Raw genomic sequence first — 20,959 nt, 5'->3', positions numbered from 1 at the left:
GCTTTTATCACTCTTTAAAAGTATAATCCACTAGCAAATTGCAAATTTGCTACAAAATACAGAAGCAGCAAATCCGTGATTTTGCTAAAAAGCCATGCACATCTCCACATATACTCCACCTCACCCATCCTCTCCTAAAGAACAAGACTGTCAGCAAAACATTTGTTTTCCCAGAATTCTTCCTATGGTCCTTTTCATATACATTCCCATCATGTCACTGTAACGTGACCTTTCTTATTTAAATTACAGCTTCAGTGCTGTCCTCAAACAAAAAGTCACAGGATAAAAATGAATCCATTACATCTACTTTGTTAAATACTGTATTAGCAGAGCAGAACCTCTCTTGAGAGCCAAGAGTTCATTTTTGGTTGGCAAAGGAGGAAGTAATCTTTAATCAAACTAATCCTATGGGAAGGTAGGTGAAATCTTAAAAAGCAAACTCCAAGTGGTTTTTTTCATTCACAGAAAGAATGATTCAAAAGCATCTGCCAGGCAGGTTCCCAGTTTTCACGTGCTCGCCAGCACCTGGCAGCCACAGCTCCAATAATTCACTTGCTTTTAGAGTTGCTCCATTTCTTTCTGATTTTATAACACAGTTTCCAAACCAACTGCTGTACAGGCAGACACAGCTCACTTTCCTGGCAGGACTTTGCTCCCAGGCTCACAAGTCTAAGTAACTTTGAAAATCACTGCCACAAACCCTTATCAAAAAGAGGCCAAGGGCAAGGACCTCCATGTAGCTTTGGCAGGCGCATTGTTAAAGTGCAGCCCTGTTCTCTTAACCAGCGTAAGTTCTTGAAACATATGCATGACTTCTGAATCAAGCTGGGCAAGGTGGTATGAAAAATCTCATGAAGCACCTCCAAAACTGATTTACCAAAAGAAGATAGGGATGAATTCAAGGACAGAGAAGCACCCACACACAGGAGAGTACCCTTCTGTTTAGTCCCTTCTGTTTATCAGATAGACACAGGACAACTGCAGCGCAGCAACAGAAAGCTGTGGGATAGGTTTTAGAAAGACTATACATCCTACTAAAAAAAAAAAAATCCAGAAATAGTTCTTAATTTCCAAACAGGACATTATTATTAATACAGTATATCTTGGAAACACAGAAAAGCTTTTAATAAAGTAGTAATGGATTGTACTTGTGTTTACTGGAAAGCCATCGTTCCTGTCCAGACTGTAAGCCCCAGAAATACATACCTAGTTTTCACTAAAACTCGTGTCATGTCTTACAGAAAGGTATTTATTACTTAATGCTTTTCATTGCTAGCAGCACCACATTTGGTTTTTGAACCCACATATTGCATTACTAAATGCAATTCTCATGGCATCCAGACCTCCTTAACCTTTAATGAAGCTTTTTGTGGACAAAACATAAGAGCTTTCTTACACCAAGCAACATAAATAACAATCAAAATTAATTTTTTTCCTACAGTTTAGAAACTCGGAAAAACAGACAGACCACATATTGAAACTGCAGTGGGCTAAACAACAGAATCCAAGAACATTGAGATACATAATCACAACTAAGATTCCTTAAATACTGTGGAGCCAAGCGACCTGAGGACAAGCCAGTATAAAGCCCCCATGACATTCACAACTTCAGTAAGCAAATAGTTCTTATGCAGGAACATCCTCACTTCACTGCTGGATTAAAAGAACATTCCTGACTTCATTTAAAAAGAAGTAATGCCTAAAATTGTTGGCACAGAGAGAGCATTCTGAAACTAGGCCGTATGAATGTCACGTCATTGTTGTTACTGAAAGAAAAAAGATCAACTACAATAAAACCTTAGCCAGCACTGCAACATTATGCCAGCTAAGCAAGCCCTTAACCAGACCCATGGAGCTTTGCTGCCTTTCTGCTACACACTTAAACACTCTCTGCAGATGCTTATTTTTATGTACATGGAGATGCATGCAAGCATACCCACTCCTTTTCTCACATCCTTCACCATATAAAAATTTTAAGTTAATATATAAACCACAGAAAGTAGCATTTGCACCTTAAAATTTTATGAAAACACAGCAAAAACTTTTCTCAAGTAATTTCTTAACATATGAATGTTTACTGAATTTCCAAACATATCCTCAACATAAATATTGTGTAATTCCTTGCTCTGCACATACTGAATCACTTGATTAGAAAATGTTTTAGGAACAAAGCAAACGGCTTGCCCACTTCAGCTCAAGTCCCTAAGGTATGCCTGTGAATCACAATCCTTGGAGCCGGTACAGGCTGCACAGAGGGCTCTGCTCCTGGCCAGTCTGCACAGCGCGCCATCAGAATGCGACTCTCACACACTCACAGAGTAGACGTGCAGCTATGCTGGAATCACAACCATTTTCACAAATGGAGTCACACTCCTGAAAAAGTGAAATAAAACCCCAGCTATCTCACTGGAGCACACAGAAAATTGGTTTGTTGGCAGATGACCCAAGTACCACTTCCTGATGAAGGAGTCAGGAAGATCTTACTCCACTGTGCTTACATAACAGAGGGCACAAAGGAGAAAACACAGCATCATATAAAACCTCTTCTCAGACACCCTTTTTATTATTATTACTCTATCTTATTACAGCTGACAATTATCTAGACTAGAAGCTGCAATTTATCTCCTTATCTATACAATTATATATCTAGTTGCAGACCGAATTTATTGTAACTCATTGTATCCTCTGATTTACTTTAGTTTGGAAACAATATACATGAATCAACTTAAAGAACTTTTAATCATTTTCATATGGCAGCTTCAACTTCTACTATAAAACACTAGAAAAATCCTTCCAGTCATGTCTATTGCAGCAAGAATGTTAATAACTACCAAGTACAATTACAAGGTATAATTTGGAACAGTTACTGTTAATCTGTAAAATACAAATAAAACAAACTAAAAAGCAAAACCTATAAGAATACCTGCTCTGAAACACGAATCGCTTTAACTTATAAGACAATAGCCTAGAAGTTATCAGTCCAAAATATGAATTACAGCAGTTAATACAAAAGCAAATCAGGTCTGAATGAGCTATTAGGACAAACTAAGTATCTGCATACTCTCCTAGCATGGATTAATACACTGTACAATAAATAACTTGCTACTAGTTACTCCAAACAAGACAGACAGGTGAATATATACTACTGTATTGGGGTAAAAATCCTAATGGAGGTATTTTGATTAAGTGGATGGTGAGTGGAAACTGTGCATCCCAGTACATCTCAAGAAGCAATTAATGAAATGTAACACGGAGATACCAGTTACCTCCAGATTTTAACTTTTTTCATTTTTACAAATACAAGAAACTGAAGACATACTAAATACTCAGCTGACGCTCAATTACGTCATCCTTATCACCTCCTGGTGTCCTGTCATGAAGTTGCTGTGCTTACGTTAGCGCGAGGCAGCTCCCGGCCTGAGACCCTGCATTGAAGCATGTGTGAAGGGGTGATGTGAGGACAGACAGGTTGTCTGAACCAAGAGCAGCATCCTTGCTTCGCTGGTTCAATTCAGACAAGGAATCCTCCGAGAAACTCTTGTTTTAGGCCATTTAGAAGATCAAAGTGGGCAGCTTTTGCAGATGTAATAATAGGTTTGAGGCAGAAAAATAATGCCCCCCCCTGTGAAATACACTGTCCCAGGGTGACTGATTTGCTTCAAAGGAGCACTTGGAGCTTGACAGAACTAAGACATAGTGCCAGCATCTGGTAACTCCGCAGAGACGAGGATCTACTTGTCCCCTCTCTTGGACAGCAAAGCGTGCAAAGAACTTTACCAGACTGAAACAACTGCAGCCTAAGAAAATAAAATAATAAATATATACATACAAAATCTTACATGCAAACTAAGAAGCGGATAGCTCTCAGACTGGCTATGCCAAGTTGCACCAGCACACAGGACCACAAAAATCCTGGTTTTTAAAGGGCAAATTCACGCGGCAGCATTCAGTAAGAAAAAAAAAAAGAAAAGGAAAAGAAAAGAAAAAAGGATATGGCATCTCCTACGCTGCTGTGGTTCCCGGTGCAGCAACATACTTACTGCTGCTGCCGCTCCAGGATTTCAACAGAGACTTAATGCTGATCTCGAAGAAGAGGGAGTCCTGCAGGCTGAGCATGGTGCGGGCAGGGCGGAGCGGGGCGCCAGCCGCGCTGCCGCCTCCGCCAGCAGCCGCGGGGAGGGACGTGCCGGTGCCGCTGTGACGCAGGGCCCGGAGGGTGGCGGGCGGCTCCGGCCGGGACCGACCCCTCCTCGCCCGCCGGGCCCCGCCCCGGGGCCGCCCCGCCGCAGGGGCCCCCCCGGCGCGCCGCGGGGGCTGCGCGTGTTCCCGCCTCCGGGCTGTACCCACGCTCCTCCCGAGGGATGCTCCCAGCCCACGCAGGCACAGCGACGGAGCTACCCAGCCCTTGGCAGCCGAACGAAGCGACTCCTTGCAACTACAACCAAAAGTGGCTATAAAAGGCTGTTTGTGCTTTACCGAGTTTTAAATAAACTTCCAACCGATCTGTTAAAATCGTGACGAATTAAATAAACCGCCCAGCGTTGCTCTGCACAGTGCCAAAAGCCAAATAAGCCTTCTATGTTAAAAGATCAGCAAAATCAAAAAAAGGGGGGGGGGGAAGGACGGAAAATAACAAATGGGAAAAAGAGAATCACAGTGGAAGGCAGGAAGGCCCTAAGTATTCCCAGGGGGCTGCCTGCAAGAGAACTACAGCCAATTTAGGTCCGACACCTACAGCCAGTAGCAGTTCTGGATATCCCATCCCCAGAAGTGTTCAAAGCCAAGCTGGATGAAGCTCTGAGCAACCTGGTGTAGTGAAGGTGTCCCTGCTATTGCAGGAGGCTGGAACTAGACTAGCTTTAAGGTCCCTTCCAATCCAAAGCCTTTCATGATTCTACTAGGTCTTCGGAGTTTGGTTGTTGGTGGTTTTTTCCTTACTGTCTTTTAAAGGACATGAGCTGTTAGGGGTTTGTTTGGTTTGGGTTTTTTTCTTAGTGTCTTCTAAAGGACTTGACACAATTTTGGTTCTTCTGATAGTTCACTCTGTCCAGTATCATCTCAAACGCCACAATGGAAAGTGAAAGTCTCTTAGAACTGACGGTTCGGGATTCCTAGGGATGCAATCCAAATGCTGCTTTAGGTAGCACTAAGGCTTTAATGCCATTCTTTTCAGGTAAAGGAAGATACTCTACCAATAGCCTTTGCCCACTTCAGCACTGGGTAAAAGCAGTTTGAGATAAACCTCCTTCACCTTGTCCACACTACCAGATACAACCAAAAAGTGGTGGCTCTCTGTCACCTTGAGGTGTCATCTTTACACAGATCAAAAACACACCTGAAAGTGTCTCAAAATTTTATTGGACAATTTAGAAATTTCAGAAAGATTTCTACATACTGACAGGAAGAAATTACGTGAAAAAAGTAATGCTTGTTTCCGGAACTGCCACCAAATTACATGTGTAACACTACCCTTGGGTCAAGTAACAGAAACTGAGAGAATTGGATGCTGAGATTATTGTACCAGTGGCTGCCAATAGCAGTTTTATTAGGTCTACTTAAATCATAACTTGACCCACACCATACAGATGAACCAAAAAATCATGTGGATCCAAGGTAGACTGATTAACTAAATCCGCTTGAAGGTGATTTTTTAAAAATCCAGTTTCAAAACTGCTGCCCATACTGTACTAGGAGTTAACAAGCCATGAGGGGGAAATAATAGCTGTGTCCCCAGATAATTCTAATTTATCTGAAGTTTGTAGGAAAGATTTAAGAACAGTGCACATCAAATACTTTTAAGGTTTGGGATTTATGATTTTGGTTTTGTTTGTTTGGGGCTTTTTGAATCTATATCCCCCACCCCAAAAAGACAAAATAATTATCACTAACAGAGAGGTAACATAAACCAGTTGATGCAAAACTAAGTGGTTCTACGTGACAGTCTAACACAGCAGCAGCAGAACAATGGAGAAAGAGTGGGACAAGACTATCACTGCATTAGGCTGGTTCAAGTACCAGCTGCAGTCGCTCAGGAGATGAAGTTTTATTAAGAGAGAGACTGGTAATATCGTTCAGTTTTCAGACTAAAAATAATCCAAATTTCCCCATGCAAAAAATATTTTTTCTATAGTAAGATACTAAATTGCTACCTATATCCAAATAGGACTTCTTTCTTCCCAAACAGGGTACAGAACATGCATCCACAGAGTAACTCTTTGGGACTTTGCATCAAACTTTCTTTCATAAGCCTGTTTCAGGTAGTATTGCCTCTGCAGTAGGTAGTATTACCTCATATTCCTTTTCATCACTCCTTTTATGAATACACTCAAAGTTACACTTCAAGCATTCCTTTTTCCTCTTACTAAATAAGATATAACAGAGGTTGTATTTTGTTATGAGTAGGATATAAAGGTCAGATTTTGGAACTGGCTGATGAATTTCACCACTAATTTGAAAGACTGTATTAATTATGGTTGGTCTCTGACTGCCTTTAACACTGGGCTACAGAGACTTCTTCAAAGGAATCGTTGTTAACAGTGTGCATTCCAAAATCATGAGCCAACTCTCTCAGCACCTCAAAAATAATGACTTTTTAAAATATACTTTGGGTTCTTTGTAATTGCCCTTTCCACCCCCCCTCAGTTTTTGTTCTTTAAGTTATTAGTGCCAGAAACTTATTAAAAAACAATCATCCCAGAAACCCCAGGAGATATACTAAAACCTACAGAAATACTGATCTCCATGTTCCACCTTCTGGAGTCCTGTTAAGAAGACTTTCAACAAACAGAGAAGTTGTCGGTATTTTGGTAGTGTTTCAAAATTAAATTATCAGTAGGAAATCTTTTTCAAAATTTGCATTTGTTTATGACACAGAGGTGTTTGGCCAAGCAAGTTACATGGCCTTCCACCATGGCGTCTGAGATTTTGTAACACTGTTATTTATTCACTGTATCAACTAATGGTCACCATCAACTGGGCTTCCTCAAGGATACTAGCAATTACTTTTAAACGATTAATAGAAAATATTAGCCCATTAATAATTTCTGAGAAATGAGAACTGTATTCACCAAGAGTATAAGCTTTTCCTTCTAAAGATTTCAGTAGATGCATTTAAGACTGGGAATATATAATACTAGGAACAAAAATATTTTGGAAAGAAAAATGTTCTTTTAATACTACATGAATATGTGTGCTCTCATACATACATGCACACACATAGCAACTTTGATTAAATGAACATCACTAATTAATTAAATTTAAAAATGGTTTATACCAAATATTTTCACAGCCCTCCCTTTCCCCCAAGAAAGAAGAAAACAAATTATCAGTCCAAATCCATTTAACATGTGAAGTAATGGATCTGTCAGTATCTTAGACCTATCATACAAGCATCAGTGTCATAAGAGTTATCTTACTGTACAACTGTGCACAAGCCTTATAACATTTCTTCTTCCTCACAGCTCAATTTAACTGCTTTTATAAGCAAAGGTGTATGGATAACAATTACTCCCGTATCAGACTTTTTGGGTTGCGGTTTTCCTTTGAAATGAGTTAATTAAACAACCTACCAAATACTAGAATAAAAAGAAGATTCTGGTATAAACCACAAAGTTTAAAATGTAACCATTTATTTTTAATCAAAACAAGAATAGTAGACGCAGGAAAGAAAAACTATGGATCACAAGCCTCTGAACCTTGGACAATCACAATTCATTGAGAAGAACCCAACAAAACTCATCGTGCAGAGTTACAAGATATCACTACCTTGTATTTCTAGAACTGTGTTAGAAAAATGTCATTTACAGCATGGATTTTTTCCAGTTCCTCATTCACAGAGAGGAAAATGAAACAGTCTTCTGGAAAGTACACTGTGTCTAAAATGGAGAGCAACAAGTATGACCACTAAAAATACCTATCACTTTGAGTACTTACAAGAGAAGTCTTAAGAGAAGTCATAAGATTAATATTTTACTATTTTAGATAAAATGGAAAATAAAGCACTTGCATTTAAATATAAGCAAATAGCTTTGATCTGGAGCTGGTTCATGTAAGAAAAAAATCCAAAAAGAAAATATGAAATTGAGGATTTGTGCATACTTTTATTAGTAGGCTGAACATTACACAATTCCAATAAATACACAGATTATATACTGATCCCAGTATTTGCATGCCTTTTGATTCTGGATCAATTTCACTTCTAAAGGGAGCAGACTACCATGATGTCTATCTTTCTCAAGAGTCAAGATGAGGTAGGCATGAATAAGCACACTGGTATCAGTAAGCTCTTAAAAGAACATGACAAGAATTGGACTGTAAATGCAGTAAAGCGGAAGTGCTCAATCTGCAGATGCAACCTTTTGTACTCTACTAAAATGATGTTAAAAATTATTAATCCATGTGCCCAGTCCACACCATGCTTTCTGCTCAGATATGAAAAACTCTTAGAAAAGAGGATGTCTGGAAGCAAATTGCTCAAGCTGCTTCAGTGACCTACGTCAGCAGACTCCAGGCTGCAAATAGACGGATACAAGATCCACACACCGTAAGCCCAGCTGCTCCAGGAAGTGGAGGACTGTCCATTTGTGGTACCATTCATCCATAGCATGCTTGACCTGTACAAGCAAAGTCCATTCAGCACTTCAACACAGATCTTTTAGATGGAATATTCAGTACATGTACAGCAAGTCCAGTCACACAACAGGTAAGATTTGCCTTGAGCGTTTTAATAGCTAAAGGACCAAAGCAATGTAAGAGATCAAAAACTATCGCACTGTAGATAATACAGATAACAGAACTTTATTTGTAGAATTAGGTATTTAATAAAAACATTTCTAAAAGGATCATTATCCGTAGTAGAATCAATACCTTTACCACCAATGTGTATGCAAAGGCTATTTGCACAGCTTTGCTTTAATTCAAGTAACATCATGCCATTTTCTAGGAGCTGCCCAAAGACATTGCTGGCAACTATTTTGAACAATGTACACAAAATAAGTGCCATATGCATAATAACTGCTGCTTCAGTAACTGCCAGAGACCTGGCCTGTGGCAAACACTTGATATGCAAGACCAAAAAAAATTAGTATGATTCACACAATGTTGTTTTTGCTTCACCTCTACAGACTGAAAAGGTAAGGGGGGCTTCATGACTGAAGATACTGCTGTATATATTATCTTAAAAGAGCAATATTTAACTTCAAAGAGTTTGCTTTTAAATGACAAAGAAATAACACCTTATAAGTCATTAATTTGTTTTTCACAGGGAGCATGACAGATTTTTAGCTTCATTTCCTTTTTTTTCCCCTCTTCATTTGAAGTGTTATTCCCCAGTTTTACAACAGTTTCATTTCCCTAGGAGCATATTCATAACACACTACTTCCCCTCCCTCAAACCCCCAGTGCAGCTCTTGCTTTTCTCTATTGGAATAGCCAATATAACAGAATATGATTTTTCTACTTATCCCTCTACAAAATAATTTAGATTATTTTGAACAAATCATTCTGGCATTAACACTGAATTTAAAAACCACAGCTAAAGGCACTTTCAGTTACAAAAAACATGCAGCTACTCTTGCTTCCAGAAGTTTCTTTACAGTTTTCAGACCTACTACATTCATCTTCAGGATGATACAGACTGACAGAAAATGCATTCACGCAAAGAACTACAAATAATATTTCCCATTTAAAGTAAATTATGAATTTTCCAGATAGTTCTGGAAGGACACTGAAGATTCACAGCTTTCTTGCAGAACAGAGTCTTTGAATAAGATCAAAGAGGCTACAGTTAAATATTAACTTTTCATTAACAGTATCTAGATTGAATAGTAAGTCTGCTGTAAAAGAAAAAAAAGAAACAGAATCCCCTACAACCTTCAAGAAAGAGTAATTAAATCCTGAAAAATCATTTTCAAGGTAGTTTAACAACAGCTGTAAGAATTTTTTAAGAACTTATACTAAACAAATAACTGGCCCTTCCTGAAAATCTAGCTTTCCAGATCAGCAAACATCGTAAGACTACAAGGAAACAAATCAGTAATATAAAGGTGAAACATTTCGACCGCAATAGGCAGCTCTGAGATGATAGTTAACCAATCTCCCTCCTCCAAGAGGAAAAGAGCCCAGTAAAATGATACACAAGCCTAAAGCTGCTATCATATCTCATAAGTCTGACAAGTCCAAGTTTCTCAAATGTCACAAGCAGCCCAGTAATTAAAATTCTAGAAAACAGAGTGATTTACACCCTTCTAAGATGCTAAACTTCCATCTTCAATGACAGCAAATAAAAGTTTAAAGCCCAACTAGGATGGTTCTATGTCAGACAACCTGAAATAACAGCCTTAAGGTCCAATCCTGTACTGTGTCAGTCTCCTCACTGTGCTTCAGCACTAACATACCAACGTGCTGGGTTTGGGGATCCAGCCCTTGGTTTTCACCAACCTTTTAAACAGAACCTGGAAACAGTTACGGAGCTACACAGAAAATCCCTGCTTAGTTGCTGGGCATTTAAATGGATAGAGAAAGGAAAGGCTTAACTCTGTTACCCTACAAGGCCTCAAGACAACTGCTACAAATCAGTTATGTTTCTATTTTTGTTGTTCCTCCCAAGCTGCTGGATGTCTGTGCCACTTTTACGGGAAACATCATATTTGCATTATGTAAGGATCAGTTATTCTATCCCTACAGAGAGCACCGGCGGGGGGAAACCACTGAGAGTTTGATGCATCTGGGAAAACGTCAAAGAAGAAAAAGTTAAAGGAAAGAGTTACCTATAGGGATAAACTCAGCATAGAAGCCGCAATATGTTAAGCCTCATGAGCACAACAGTACTTGGGCAGAAAATATTCTTGGATGCAGATTACCACTAAACTCACACAGCAGCTGAAGATCCTTGTGTATGAGCTCGCCCTGTGCCTAGAGGTGAATTCCTGCCTTCCTCCCTCTGCCATAAGCAAAGCTGAATGTTTGCTCCTGAGCCACTGTCACTGCAGTCCATTCCTGTTCATACACTAAAGTACTATGGAGCCCTGCAAAATGCAGATGTATGTCTGGTTCAGCCACCTCTGCCACAGGGCACCAATAGCAGGCAGAGGGATGAGGAACAGCAGTTACAAGAGGGAACTACTACAGGTGTCTCTACAAAACCTCCTTACAATCATAAGCTTACTAACTTACTCCACCATGGCTTAAATCCCTATGTAGGTGGCAGCTCTGCACACATAGTATAAGGACTTGGACAGCTGTACTTAAGAGTCAGGAAAAGGAAAGCAAGAAGGGGCAAGGCATGGACAGCCAATTTTCTCTTGAGGTTTCAACTCCTGAAATTGCCTTTCCTGATGTTTCAGTTACACAGGGCAGGAGCATATGGAGCTCCACCACCCAATACCAGAAATAAATGTAGTAATTACACTAACATGGCATTCTTCAGAGCAGAACCAAACTAGCATATTTCTTCACTCCAAAGCCAGTAAATATTTGCAAAAGCCTTTTTTAGTGCTTTAGTTACCACGATTTAAACACTTAAGTGCTTTTAATGCTGAATTTTGCAGCTTTCCCATCTCTAGGAAACAACAGATATTCTCGTAGCAACAAAATAGAAATGCTTTTAAGATTTAAAAAGGTAGTCAAAAGGTAAAATACACATTGCTTTGCAAATCAGAAATAACAGCATTCATATGAGTGTCATTTCTGAACCTTTATCTTGAGCAAGCATGCTGTTACACTAAAGAAAAGCAAGAAAAGAAATACAAATATCAGAAAGGGAGAGAACCAGAAGTAGTAACAAACCCAAGGGCAGCTAAATGCAACAGTTAGATACTAAACACCTAACACACACTAAAACTTTACAAGGCCACATGTGTCTGGAAGTTGTGCAAATAGCCCACAACATAGAGTTCCTTAAAGTGCCTTAGCTGGGGGACTACAAAATAGCCTCTGCCAGCAGCTGCACACGGGGCAGCAGCTGCGAAGCCCAGAGCTCCACATGAACCACATCAGGCAGCTCTGCATCCACACACCTGCATCCAGCACAGCACATCAAACAAAAGGGATGGTGTCACGCCACTGCAAGCCCTACTAATTAATGAAAAATGAAGAACTGAAATCTGGCGGTAAAAACATGTTCACATAAAGTGGACAATATGCTTTAGCTTTTTCCATTCATTCAACTGGCTCTCCCTGTTTGTCAGTCATTATCTATTGATAAGAGCATTTGCATAGTGTTCATTTCTCCCAGTAACTGATATGAACATGTTAATTATCCGAACATACAATGTACCTATAAACATCTATGGTATAACTTCCTCAACATCTGGGCAGATTAACCTACTCTGTTCTGCACGGCTCCTTCCATGAAACAGGGATTTAGGAAACCCCAATCAACAAAGAAAAAACTGTTTTAAACTAACTCTAATACCCTGAAATCAACATACTAGATAAATACAGTATTTTTATAAAAGTTTTAAATTTCTTTTCTATGTATTACTTACTGGTTTTCCTGTTTTAAGTTAGAAAATACTTTGAGATTAAAAACATCCTTCCTTCAGCAAGTCATCCTCTCAAAGAAGTAACTGAGACAGAGCTCACACCAGTGCACTTTTAAGAGATGCCAAGCATCACCAGTTTTGAGTCAGTCTCTAATACGACTGTGCAACAGCATCATGATGTTAGAGTACCTGAAGCTTATATTGCCACACTGGTCTTGTCAATGAGCATTGAAAGCCTCCCAGGAAATCACGGTACAGAACATGTCTGTCACTACAGATCTCACTGGTACTAATCAGCTAAAGAACTATCAGTATTTATGTAGTATCTCCCTATGAGGCATATTGCACAGCTCATGAAGGGAGGATACACCAAGTTCTGAACATCCAGAACATGTAATGAAAAACTGCTGCAGACAGAAACCTAATCTCTTCCAAAGTTACCACTGCTAAAGTTACATGGCTTTCTGAAAGTTTTACCTGTCTCTTCAAAACATAGTGCATTTGGATTTCTCATAACAAAATCTTTCTTTTGTAAATAAATACAAACATCAAAAATTTACAAGCATGAGCAAAGAATCTTCCTGTCTGAGAGGATGGGTCTTTGCTTGATGGGACCTTTTAGAACCTGGCTGGAGAACAAGATGCATGTCGAGTAAAACAACCAACGCTGCTAACGCTACTTCCCAAATCACAGCTATTCTTCAATAACATTTACTACTTGAGAGAACATATTCTTACCTGAAGAGCAGCTAGAGGCTATTCAGTGCTAAGTTACACACACAAAGAATGACATTTACTGAAAGTGGAAAGGCTTTCCAAAGTAGCCCTTGATTACGAGGAAGTAGTTGAAATTCTTTTTCCCTCAGTTTGGATCCCCATAATACAGGAACACATACAAAGTTAGAACTCACAGGGTAAGAATCATCCTGTTATTGAAGAGCTTAGAACAAAAGCAACTGGAAACATAGAAGCTTACAAACCAAGACATGAAACAATAAGCAAATGCAGCCAACAGAAATTACCAACAGTCATCAAGAATATAAATTACTGAAAAATGTCCTGACTTTTCCACTTAAAATTCACATTTTCATTAGAAATAGAAAAATCACCCCTAAAGGAGACTAAGACTTATCTGATCACCTACAAACTAAAACTTTTCCATTTGAAACACAGACTTATTTTTCAAGTGAAAAATTAAAAACTATTTAACAATGTTCCAGTTCTAATCTTTCTGTAACTTTAATCTGAATTGCTGGTATCACGAGCATGGCATCTTCATACGCAGTTGCTGAATTAATCCTGCTAGTAAATACTATACTGACCTTTCAAATACATTCATGAGCATTAGGAGGATATTAGTTGGGATTTTTTAGCCCATAGATCAATTTTAATGTTTTAAAGGATAACAGTTCTTTATCTTAAGGAAAACAGCTCCTTAAAAATAAGCTGATACTTTTACTTTACATGCTGTCCAGCCTTTTACATACTCTACCTTGAGATCACTAACAGACATAATTGATAGCAGGTTAAATTTTAAAATCTATTCTATGTACAAGATATTTACAGTATAAATCAAAAAGGAACAACATGCTAAACTCTTCTCTCCCTCTCAAAATGTCACTTTCAAGGCCTGTGGACACCTTAGACACAAAGAATTTAAAAGAGTATTTTTGTTCTTGTATTTCCAGTATATCATCGAACAGTTTTACAGTAGCAGATACTATTTTTGCAACAAGTTTGTCCACATCTTGTTGACTTCAGCACTTCACAACTCTCCTTAATCAGCTTTCGTAGAATCCCCTGAAAACTTGCTTGTTTTTCTGTCGATGTTAAATTTTCTCACATCCCCTACATGTATCATGTCTCTCCCCTCTCCTTCAAGTTAAAAGCATTATTTTGTCCCTCTCACAACTACCGTAAAAATAATTGTAGATTGGAAAGCTCAAGAGATGTTTCCTTTATTTACAATCCTCCCACTAAATTTCATCTGCATTATTTCAAAGAATTAGCCTAAAGGTAACATTTCAAAGAATATTTGCAGCTAAATATTGTCCAATTTCACCTTTATTTTTTCCCATTAATAAACTAGAGATTTTATTACTTCTTACTTTTCACTTTACAATCTGCAGGACAGAAAGTCAAAAAGAACAGAAAAACAAAGTCCAAACGGCAGGTTTACTGACATTCACTTCCTAAATTTGCTGTTGGTTATTTTTCACAGTGTTCCAGTTTGCTGCCTGTCCACTGGTACTGGAAGGAAAGCGGGAGTTTCCTCTTGGTTTAGCAAGTTGAATAGTCTCACCAAAGACAGATATGCAACAGGAATACCAAAAATTAATATACAAGACAATTACACAGGTGGAAGGGTCCCATCTCCTGTTCACAACACTGAGCCATTACATTGATTCAGCTGTCACATGAAAGCTTATACTAGCATTCTTATGTCTGAGAAAACCTTTTAAGTGCTTGAAGTCCAGAAGATGCATAAAAACAGACCCTGCAAATGCAATACAAAGATAATCTATTAAGTGACCAATAGCAATAAAAAAATTGGTACATTCTCTTCACCATGTGTCAGAAGAAAACAAGTGAATTACCTCCTGACTATATACATATACTCCACACATTTATATAAATATACCCCACATGAGTAGCTGTTGAGGATGAAGAAATACTTCTTCTAGATCCACCTTTGATTTGTACTGATACACACCTTGTATGAAGCACTACATTACAATTACTTCATCACTTGACTAAAGTATATTCACTGTAAATTTCTGCATATATTCTACAGATGAAACCCTGAGACAACTACAGCAGAAGTATATTAGTCAAGTACGCAATTTTAAAAAAACAGATCTTCAAAAAAATAAAGTCAAAAATCATATTTGAGACGTCTCTTAGACAATTAAACACAACTATAGTCGATTTTCTGTATTAATGGTAAAATACACAAGTCAGAGGCGTACTCTCTTTCCACTTGAGCTTACTTTTAAAAAGACTTTCTGGACCTTACTTCAGTTCTTTATTGACTCCATGTTAAGCTAATGCCTTCCTTAAGAAACATTTACCCAGTGGTCATTTTATCTGCTTATAAGCAATAATAATAAAACATATCATCCCTGCACTTAAAATAAAATTCTGGAGAGATGCTTGTTTTTCCATTTATCTAAAATATTGAAGAGCTCATTTCCCACAAATCAATTAAAACAGAGCATATCCAGAAGGTGACTGCTACTTTTGGTAAGACATCTACTACTGTCCCTTCTACTGACCCAGAAGGCCCTTTCAGCAAGTTGATTCCCCTTGCCGATTCATTTCAGAAACTGCCCCAAAAATATGAGAACATTTTCCGATGGCTTTGTGAAATTAATCAGCTCAGGGAAAAGCCACACCAGAACCCAAGAGGAGATGGGGAAGGCTGCACAGCTGTGAGTGAGACTGCCCTTTTCATTGACAGCAAACTGTTAGAGCAGCCTGATCCGCTTGTAAAACCGCACTCAAAAACCGAACCAAAATCTCCTTTCCCTACCTTCTGTTGCAAAGAGCTTTAAGCACAGATTTCAAAGGCCCTTAGGAGAGGTTCATCTACTATTTCTTATGGAAAATATACATAGAACAATTTCCTGGGGCATTACTCAAGCAAAAACAATGTTATCTGCAGTGATAAGAAAACAAGGAGAGAGGGTTAGAGATTTTTATGTAAATAGTATTCTGGATCCCAAACAGTATTATGGAGCAGTCTTTAAATGCAAGTGAGCAGAGATTGTGGGGGGAAGCCATGGTACTTAGTTGCCCACCAAGCCCTCCAGTCTTTTCTAATCAAAACTCTGTACTTGGGTACAGAAACTGACTTTTATTTCACATATAAACATCACATCCCCGGTCATCCTTTGCTGTACAGGGCTGATTAGAGATGCAACTGGGAGCTGAATATGCCCTGCAGAGCTGCTGGTATTATAGGCACACAGCGCTTACAGGTGCTTTCTGTGTATCCAGCCCCTGCTGCCAACCCCCTGAGGCAGCTACAGCTCCATTACTCATTTCTTTACCACCAAAGAACACATTTCTGTTGGTTATTTTTGCTGTCCTAGCAGAAGCACTTGAAGGGAAGCAGGTTTTCCATACACAGAAATAACACGGGCACTGTGAGCAGTGAGAATACTCACATCACTGGTAAAATTAACATCTCTTCTACAGTTCTTGCAGATTTGACTTACAGAGCTGGCCATTAAGACAGTTCCACAGTAGTAGCTATCCTGCATTGTAACACAACCAAAGCACAGAGCTGCAACAGGAGGGCACATTTTCACACACCACAGGTACACCTGCCATTTGCCAGCTCACACACGGCAGTTGTGGCGTTTCCCTTCTTTAATGCCACAATCTGAATCTTCCATGCTCACCTTTGCGTGTTTTGTTTGGATTGTAGATTTTTTGAAAAAGAATTTAAAACTGAGAACATACCAACTCTTAATTGCTAGAACAAATTTTAAAAAACTGCCTGTTCTTTTACTAACCTCTATTAAGCGTTGTAATGCATACAGCCATATACAAATACTTCAAGAAGTCAGTTGTGGTTTTCTTCTACAATTCTACTAATCTTATAAAAAGACAGTTCTGACAAGATTTCTAAAATACACTTGAAACCATTCGCATGGAAACTGCATATTTTAAAAGATTTATCACAGAGCACATATTTGTAAGGCCCTATTTTCAGCTCCAAAACAAAGTATATACTAAGTATTTTGAAAGGCAATATAAAAATATTTTAGTAACAAGCAAAACCAAAATTTTTAGGTCAGTTAGATGCAAACCCAAATAGGTGGTATTATAAAAATAATACTTTTATGATTTTGATGCCAGGAATAGTTTTTTTTACTTGGTCTGTTTGAGAACTTCTAAAATACGTTTATACTTAAAAACAATTGTCAGGCTCAGTATTTCACCTAAATTCTCACCAAAACAAAAAAATTTCTTAAACAGCAGCAATAAGGAACAGAAAGTAAAAAGAAAAAAAAACCTAAGCCCCACTCACTCTCAAATTTAAACATATTATTAGGACAAACCACCTTAGCTTTAAAAAACTATTGAGCTCCTCAACAGCTTCATTATATTAAATTCTGTGGTGCATTAACACCACATCTGCATAATGTTGCACCACAACATTATGCAAGTAAACACTTACAATGTTTTTTCAAATAATTCTATTGTTTTATTACCTGTTTGGTCAGCACCTGCCTCCCGTAGCATACCCAACTGGTAAACACAGTAGTTCTTTTGCTCTATTCCAACAGAGCAGTTCATTCCATTACCAAGACACAAAAATAGAAATAAGCAGATAATTTAAAGAGGATTCAGCTACTATCTGCTATTGTAAAAGCATGATCCCAGAACAGACGATAAGTCTTCATTTCGTAAATGATGACATCACACTATTAAGCGATATTAGTCAGGCACTGCTGGTTTCCACAAAATTACTCCTAATAGTCACCATTTGGTGCATATTTAATGTGCAAGAGAGGAAAATTAATCCTTAACAGTAAGACTAGTATATTCGGTGTTTATTATCCTCATTTGCTTGAGCGATCAACAAAACACTGAACAAAGATGAATGTATCTGTTTTGTCTACAAACTTCAATCAGCCTATAGCATTTTCTTTTAACCTGACACAAAGACAATTCTATTTTTTCTGAAATTACAACATTTGGAATAAAATCTTAATTAAATTGAGAGCTATAAAGAAATGAGAATAGAGCATAAAGCAGAATTGATGAGATATACCTGTGGAGATATTAAATTCACAGTGATATCCAACTGTAAACTCCAGGGCTGTTGTACAGCATTCCAAGTTAAATGAGGCTAAAAAACCTTCGCCATCAGACACCATGGGCTTCTGATCAGTTTTCAAGCATATAGGCAGCCTGAACAGACTTTTTTCTGTAGGCAGCCTTTAATAATCCATAGCATCACAATGTTAACTTGTAATTTGCTGTGCACAGGAACAACTTGTTTAACAAAACAGAACTGTCCCTGCTCTACTCAGCTGCCCATCTTATTCAACCTGATGTACTGAAAAAAGTGGTTCACGTTACAATCAGAAAGGCTAAGAGAAGTCTTTCCAAGGAAATCTTTTTCTCCCACCACCACAAGCTTAATTCCCTAAGGCTGTAACTTCATCACCCAGTAAGATGGATGAATGTCTCCATCTCCCACCATTGCACACAGAAAGGAAAAAACTGCAGGTAAGGAAAAAAATTTAAAAGCCATGCTAATTCTTGAAAATATCCAACCACATAGCAAAGGGCAAAAACTGCATCTGACAGCCAGCAGAATCCAAGACCATAAAGGCTCAAGGCTGCACTATTTTAGATGAAGGCAAAAAGAAAAAAAAAAGTAAAACTGAATTTTCCATTACCACCCAGCTGTACTATCTGAAAAAGGAACATGAACTAATTCTACTTTTTATTAGCACAATACACTGTAATATTTAGCCACTAACACATAGTAAAAAAATTTTAAGAAAAGAAATCATATAAGCAACCTTACCCATGTTCTTAAGGTTAAAAATTCTCTATACAATATCCATTTCTTACTTGACTTATTTACATACTATGTTTACTAAAAACATGCAATCTTCATAACACTAAAAAAGGGAAATTTACACTGTCTCAAGACAAAAAACCTCTTAAAAGGAAAGTCTCTGAAAACTTAGGGGACCAGAAAAGCAGGGAAAGAGAAGATGACACAAAACTCACACCTTGCACTGCAGTCACAGATCTCTGTGTAGCATGCTTCTGTCTAGACAATTTAGTGCCTAATTTTACATACATTACAGTTTAACAACTTAAACAGATTCTTATCCCAGAAAGAGGAGGAAAAAAAGTCACACAGGCATGCAAAGACAAGAAGAAATCGTGAAATTAGAAATCCTGAAAAATTGCTTCCACATAGGTCACTAACAAAGGATAATGTGTCAATGATAAAGTAGTTCTAAAGCTCAAAACACCATTATCATAAGAACTCTGACAAAAAGGCCTTTTATAATCAAATTTTTCAATTTAGCAAAATAATCATGATCAGAAGAAAGAGCTTAGCAATCAGCTTTCACCAGGTTGATGACATGGATACATACAGTATTCAGGATGTAAAACATGTGTCTCCTCGTCTTCATCTATTGTCTGTCCTAATGAAAACAGTCTGACCCGTCTCATCTTCAGTAGCCTTGGAGAACTTTCACGGGCAGTACTCCCAACATCCGGAACAACATCTCCAGGAGCAACAGTGGGAACAATTTTTTTCAGGAATTCCATTTTTACATGCCCTCTGTGTTCTCAGCAGTTTCGTTCCACTTTACGGAGCGAGGCTCCCACATCAACTTCCTTGAGCACAGAGGTGGACTTCTCCTGGTGATGTCATGTTAAACCTGGGTGGTGCCAACAGCAGCGTCAGCTGCCAGCCAGCTGCTCCAAGGCAGATTTTAAAGACATTTAACTGTGCGAACTGATAAGAAAACCAAACACCACCAAGCCTGTATATTAACCAACGCATGCTAAACTCTGCACGCCAAGGAGACACTATTTAGCACTGCAAAAATTTTAAGCACCAAGAAAATTCACATTTGCAAACTCATATCTGACGGAGTTCAATAGCTCTTAATTTTCATGAAATGCACAAAGAGTGTTCATCTGTATTTGAAAGATAACACCATTAAGAAAGTCTAGGCACTTTGTTTGTAAAGCTGGTGTATAACATCGCCATTCACATTCTCACAAAGTTTTAGCCACTAACTACAAAAATGCTAACTTTTATTATATATTAAGTTCTGTTTTGCAAGGACTCTGGTGCTATTTTTACCACTTAAAATATTCATACCACCTTCCAAAAAACTACAAGTACAGAAATAACCTGCCTCTTGTCCAAATATCCACTTTATCCCTAGGGCTACTTCTCCATACATGCCTGGTTTAGCTGAGTATTTTGTTTTTATTTCAGGAAGTTCAAATGTTGTTTTGTATTTAGCTTAAAGAACCCATTAAGAAAGATGCCTTGCATTTGGAGCAGAAAGTTCAAGGACAAAATAAATTAATTAGCATAGAAGAATGTTCCTTAAGTCTTTCTACAATTGGGAATACGTATCATTGTTTGATTTTATGTACTAGACTTAGACAGACACAATACTAGGCAATATTCCCACCTCATTTACCACCAAAGACTGTACACACTGCTCAGAGGAAATACACTAAATACCCACTCCAAACATCTCAGTGGCAGCCTGCATGCTTCTGTTGTTTTTAAGAATGCAGCTCAGGGTCCAAGACATTGTTGAATGCATGCATTGCAATTACCCAAGCTACACATGAAGCATAGCACACTTCTATACATTCCTTAAAAGAAGGTATTTAATCTGAAATTCACTACTGTCGTTTAGCTCTTAAAAAGAAATTCTATGAAAGGTATGCAGCATAACATGCTT

The 20,959-nt window shown here is 38.2% G+C and overlaps 1 protein-coding gene across 16 annotated transcripts in view; it reads right to left on the bottom strand.

Moving 5' to 3' along the window:
• Positions 1-20,959, bottom strand: part of FRYL (FRY like transcription coactivator) — a 171,322-nt gene that overhangs the window by 118,760 nt on the left and 31,603 nt on the right. For 6 of the 16 annotated variants that reach the window (XM_042053660.1, XM_042053664.1, XM_042053661.1 and 3 more), the window contains exon 1: positions 19,619-19,848. The exons of 4 other annotated variants lie outside the window; for them this stretch is intronic. In XM_042053660.1, the coding sequence (XP_041909594.1) occupies positions 19,619-19,796 (178 nt within the window). In that variant the 5' untranslated portion in view covers positions 19,797-19,848. Of the gene's footprint in view, positions 1-4,040; positions 4,126-19,618; positions 19,850-20,959 lie in introns of those variants that run through there. 6 more of the 16 variants (XM_042053663.1, XM_042053667.1, XM_042053668.1 and 3 more) reach the window with 3 other exon arrangements.

The sequence above is a fragment of the Corvus kubaryi genome, unplaced genomic scaffold (genome assembly GCF_017639235.1).
Source record: "Corvus kubaryi isolate FWS band 111438036 unplaced genomic scaffold, C.kubaryi_AGA036_p1.0 split1-131, whole genome shotgun sequence".
Lineage (NCBI taxonomy): Eukaryota > Metazoa > Chordata > Aves > Passeriformes > Corvidae > Corvus > Corvus kubaryi.
Note: the sequence above shows the minus strand (reverse complement) of the source record. Positions and strands in the feature narration are given on the sequence as shown.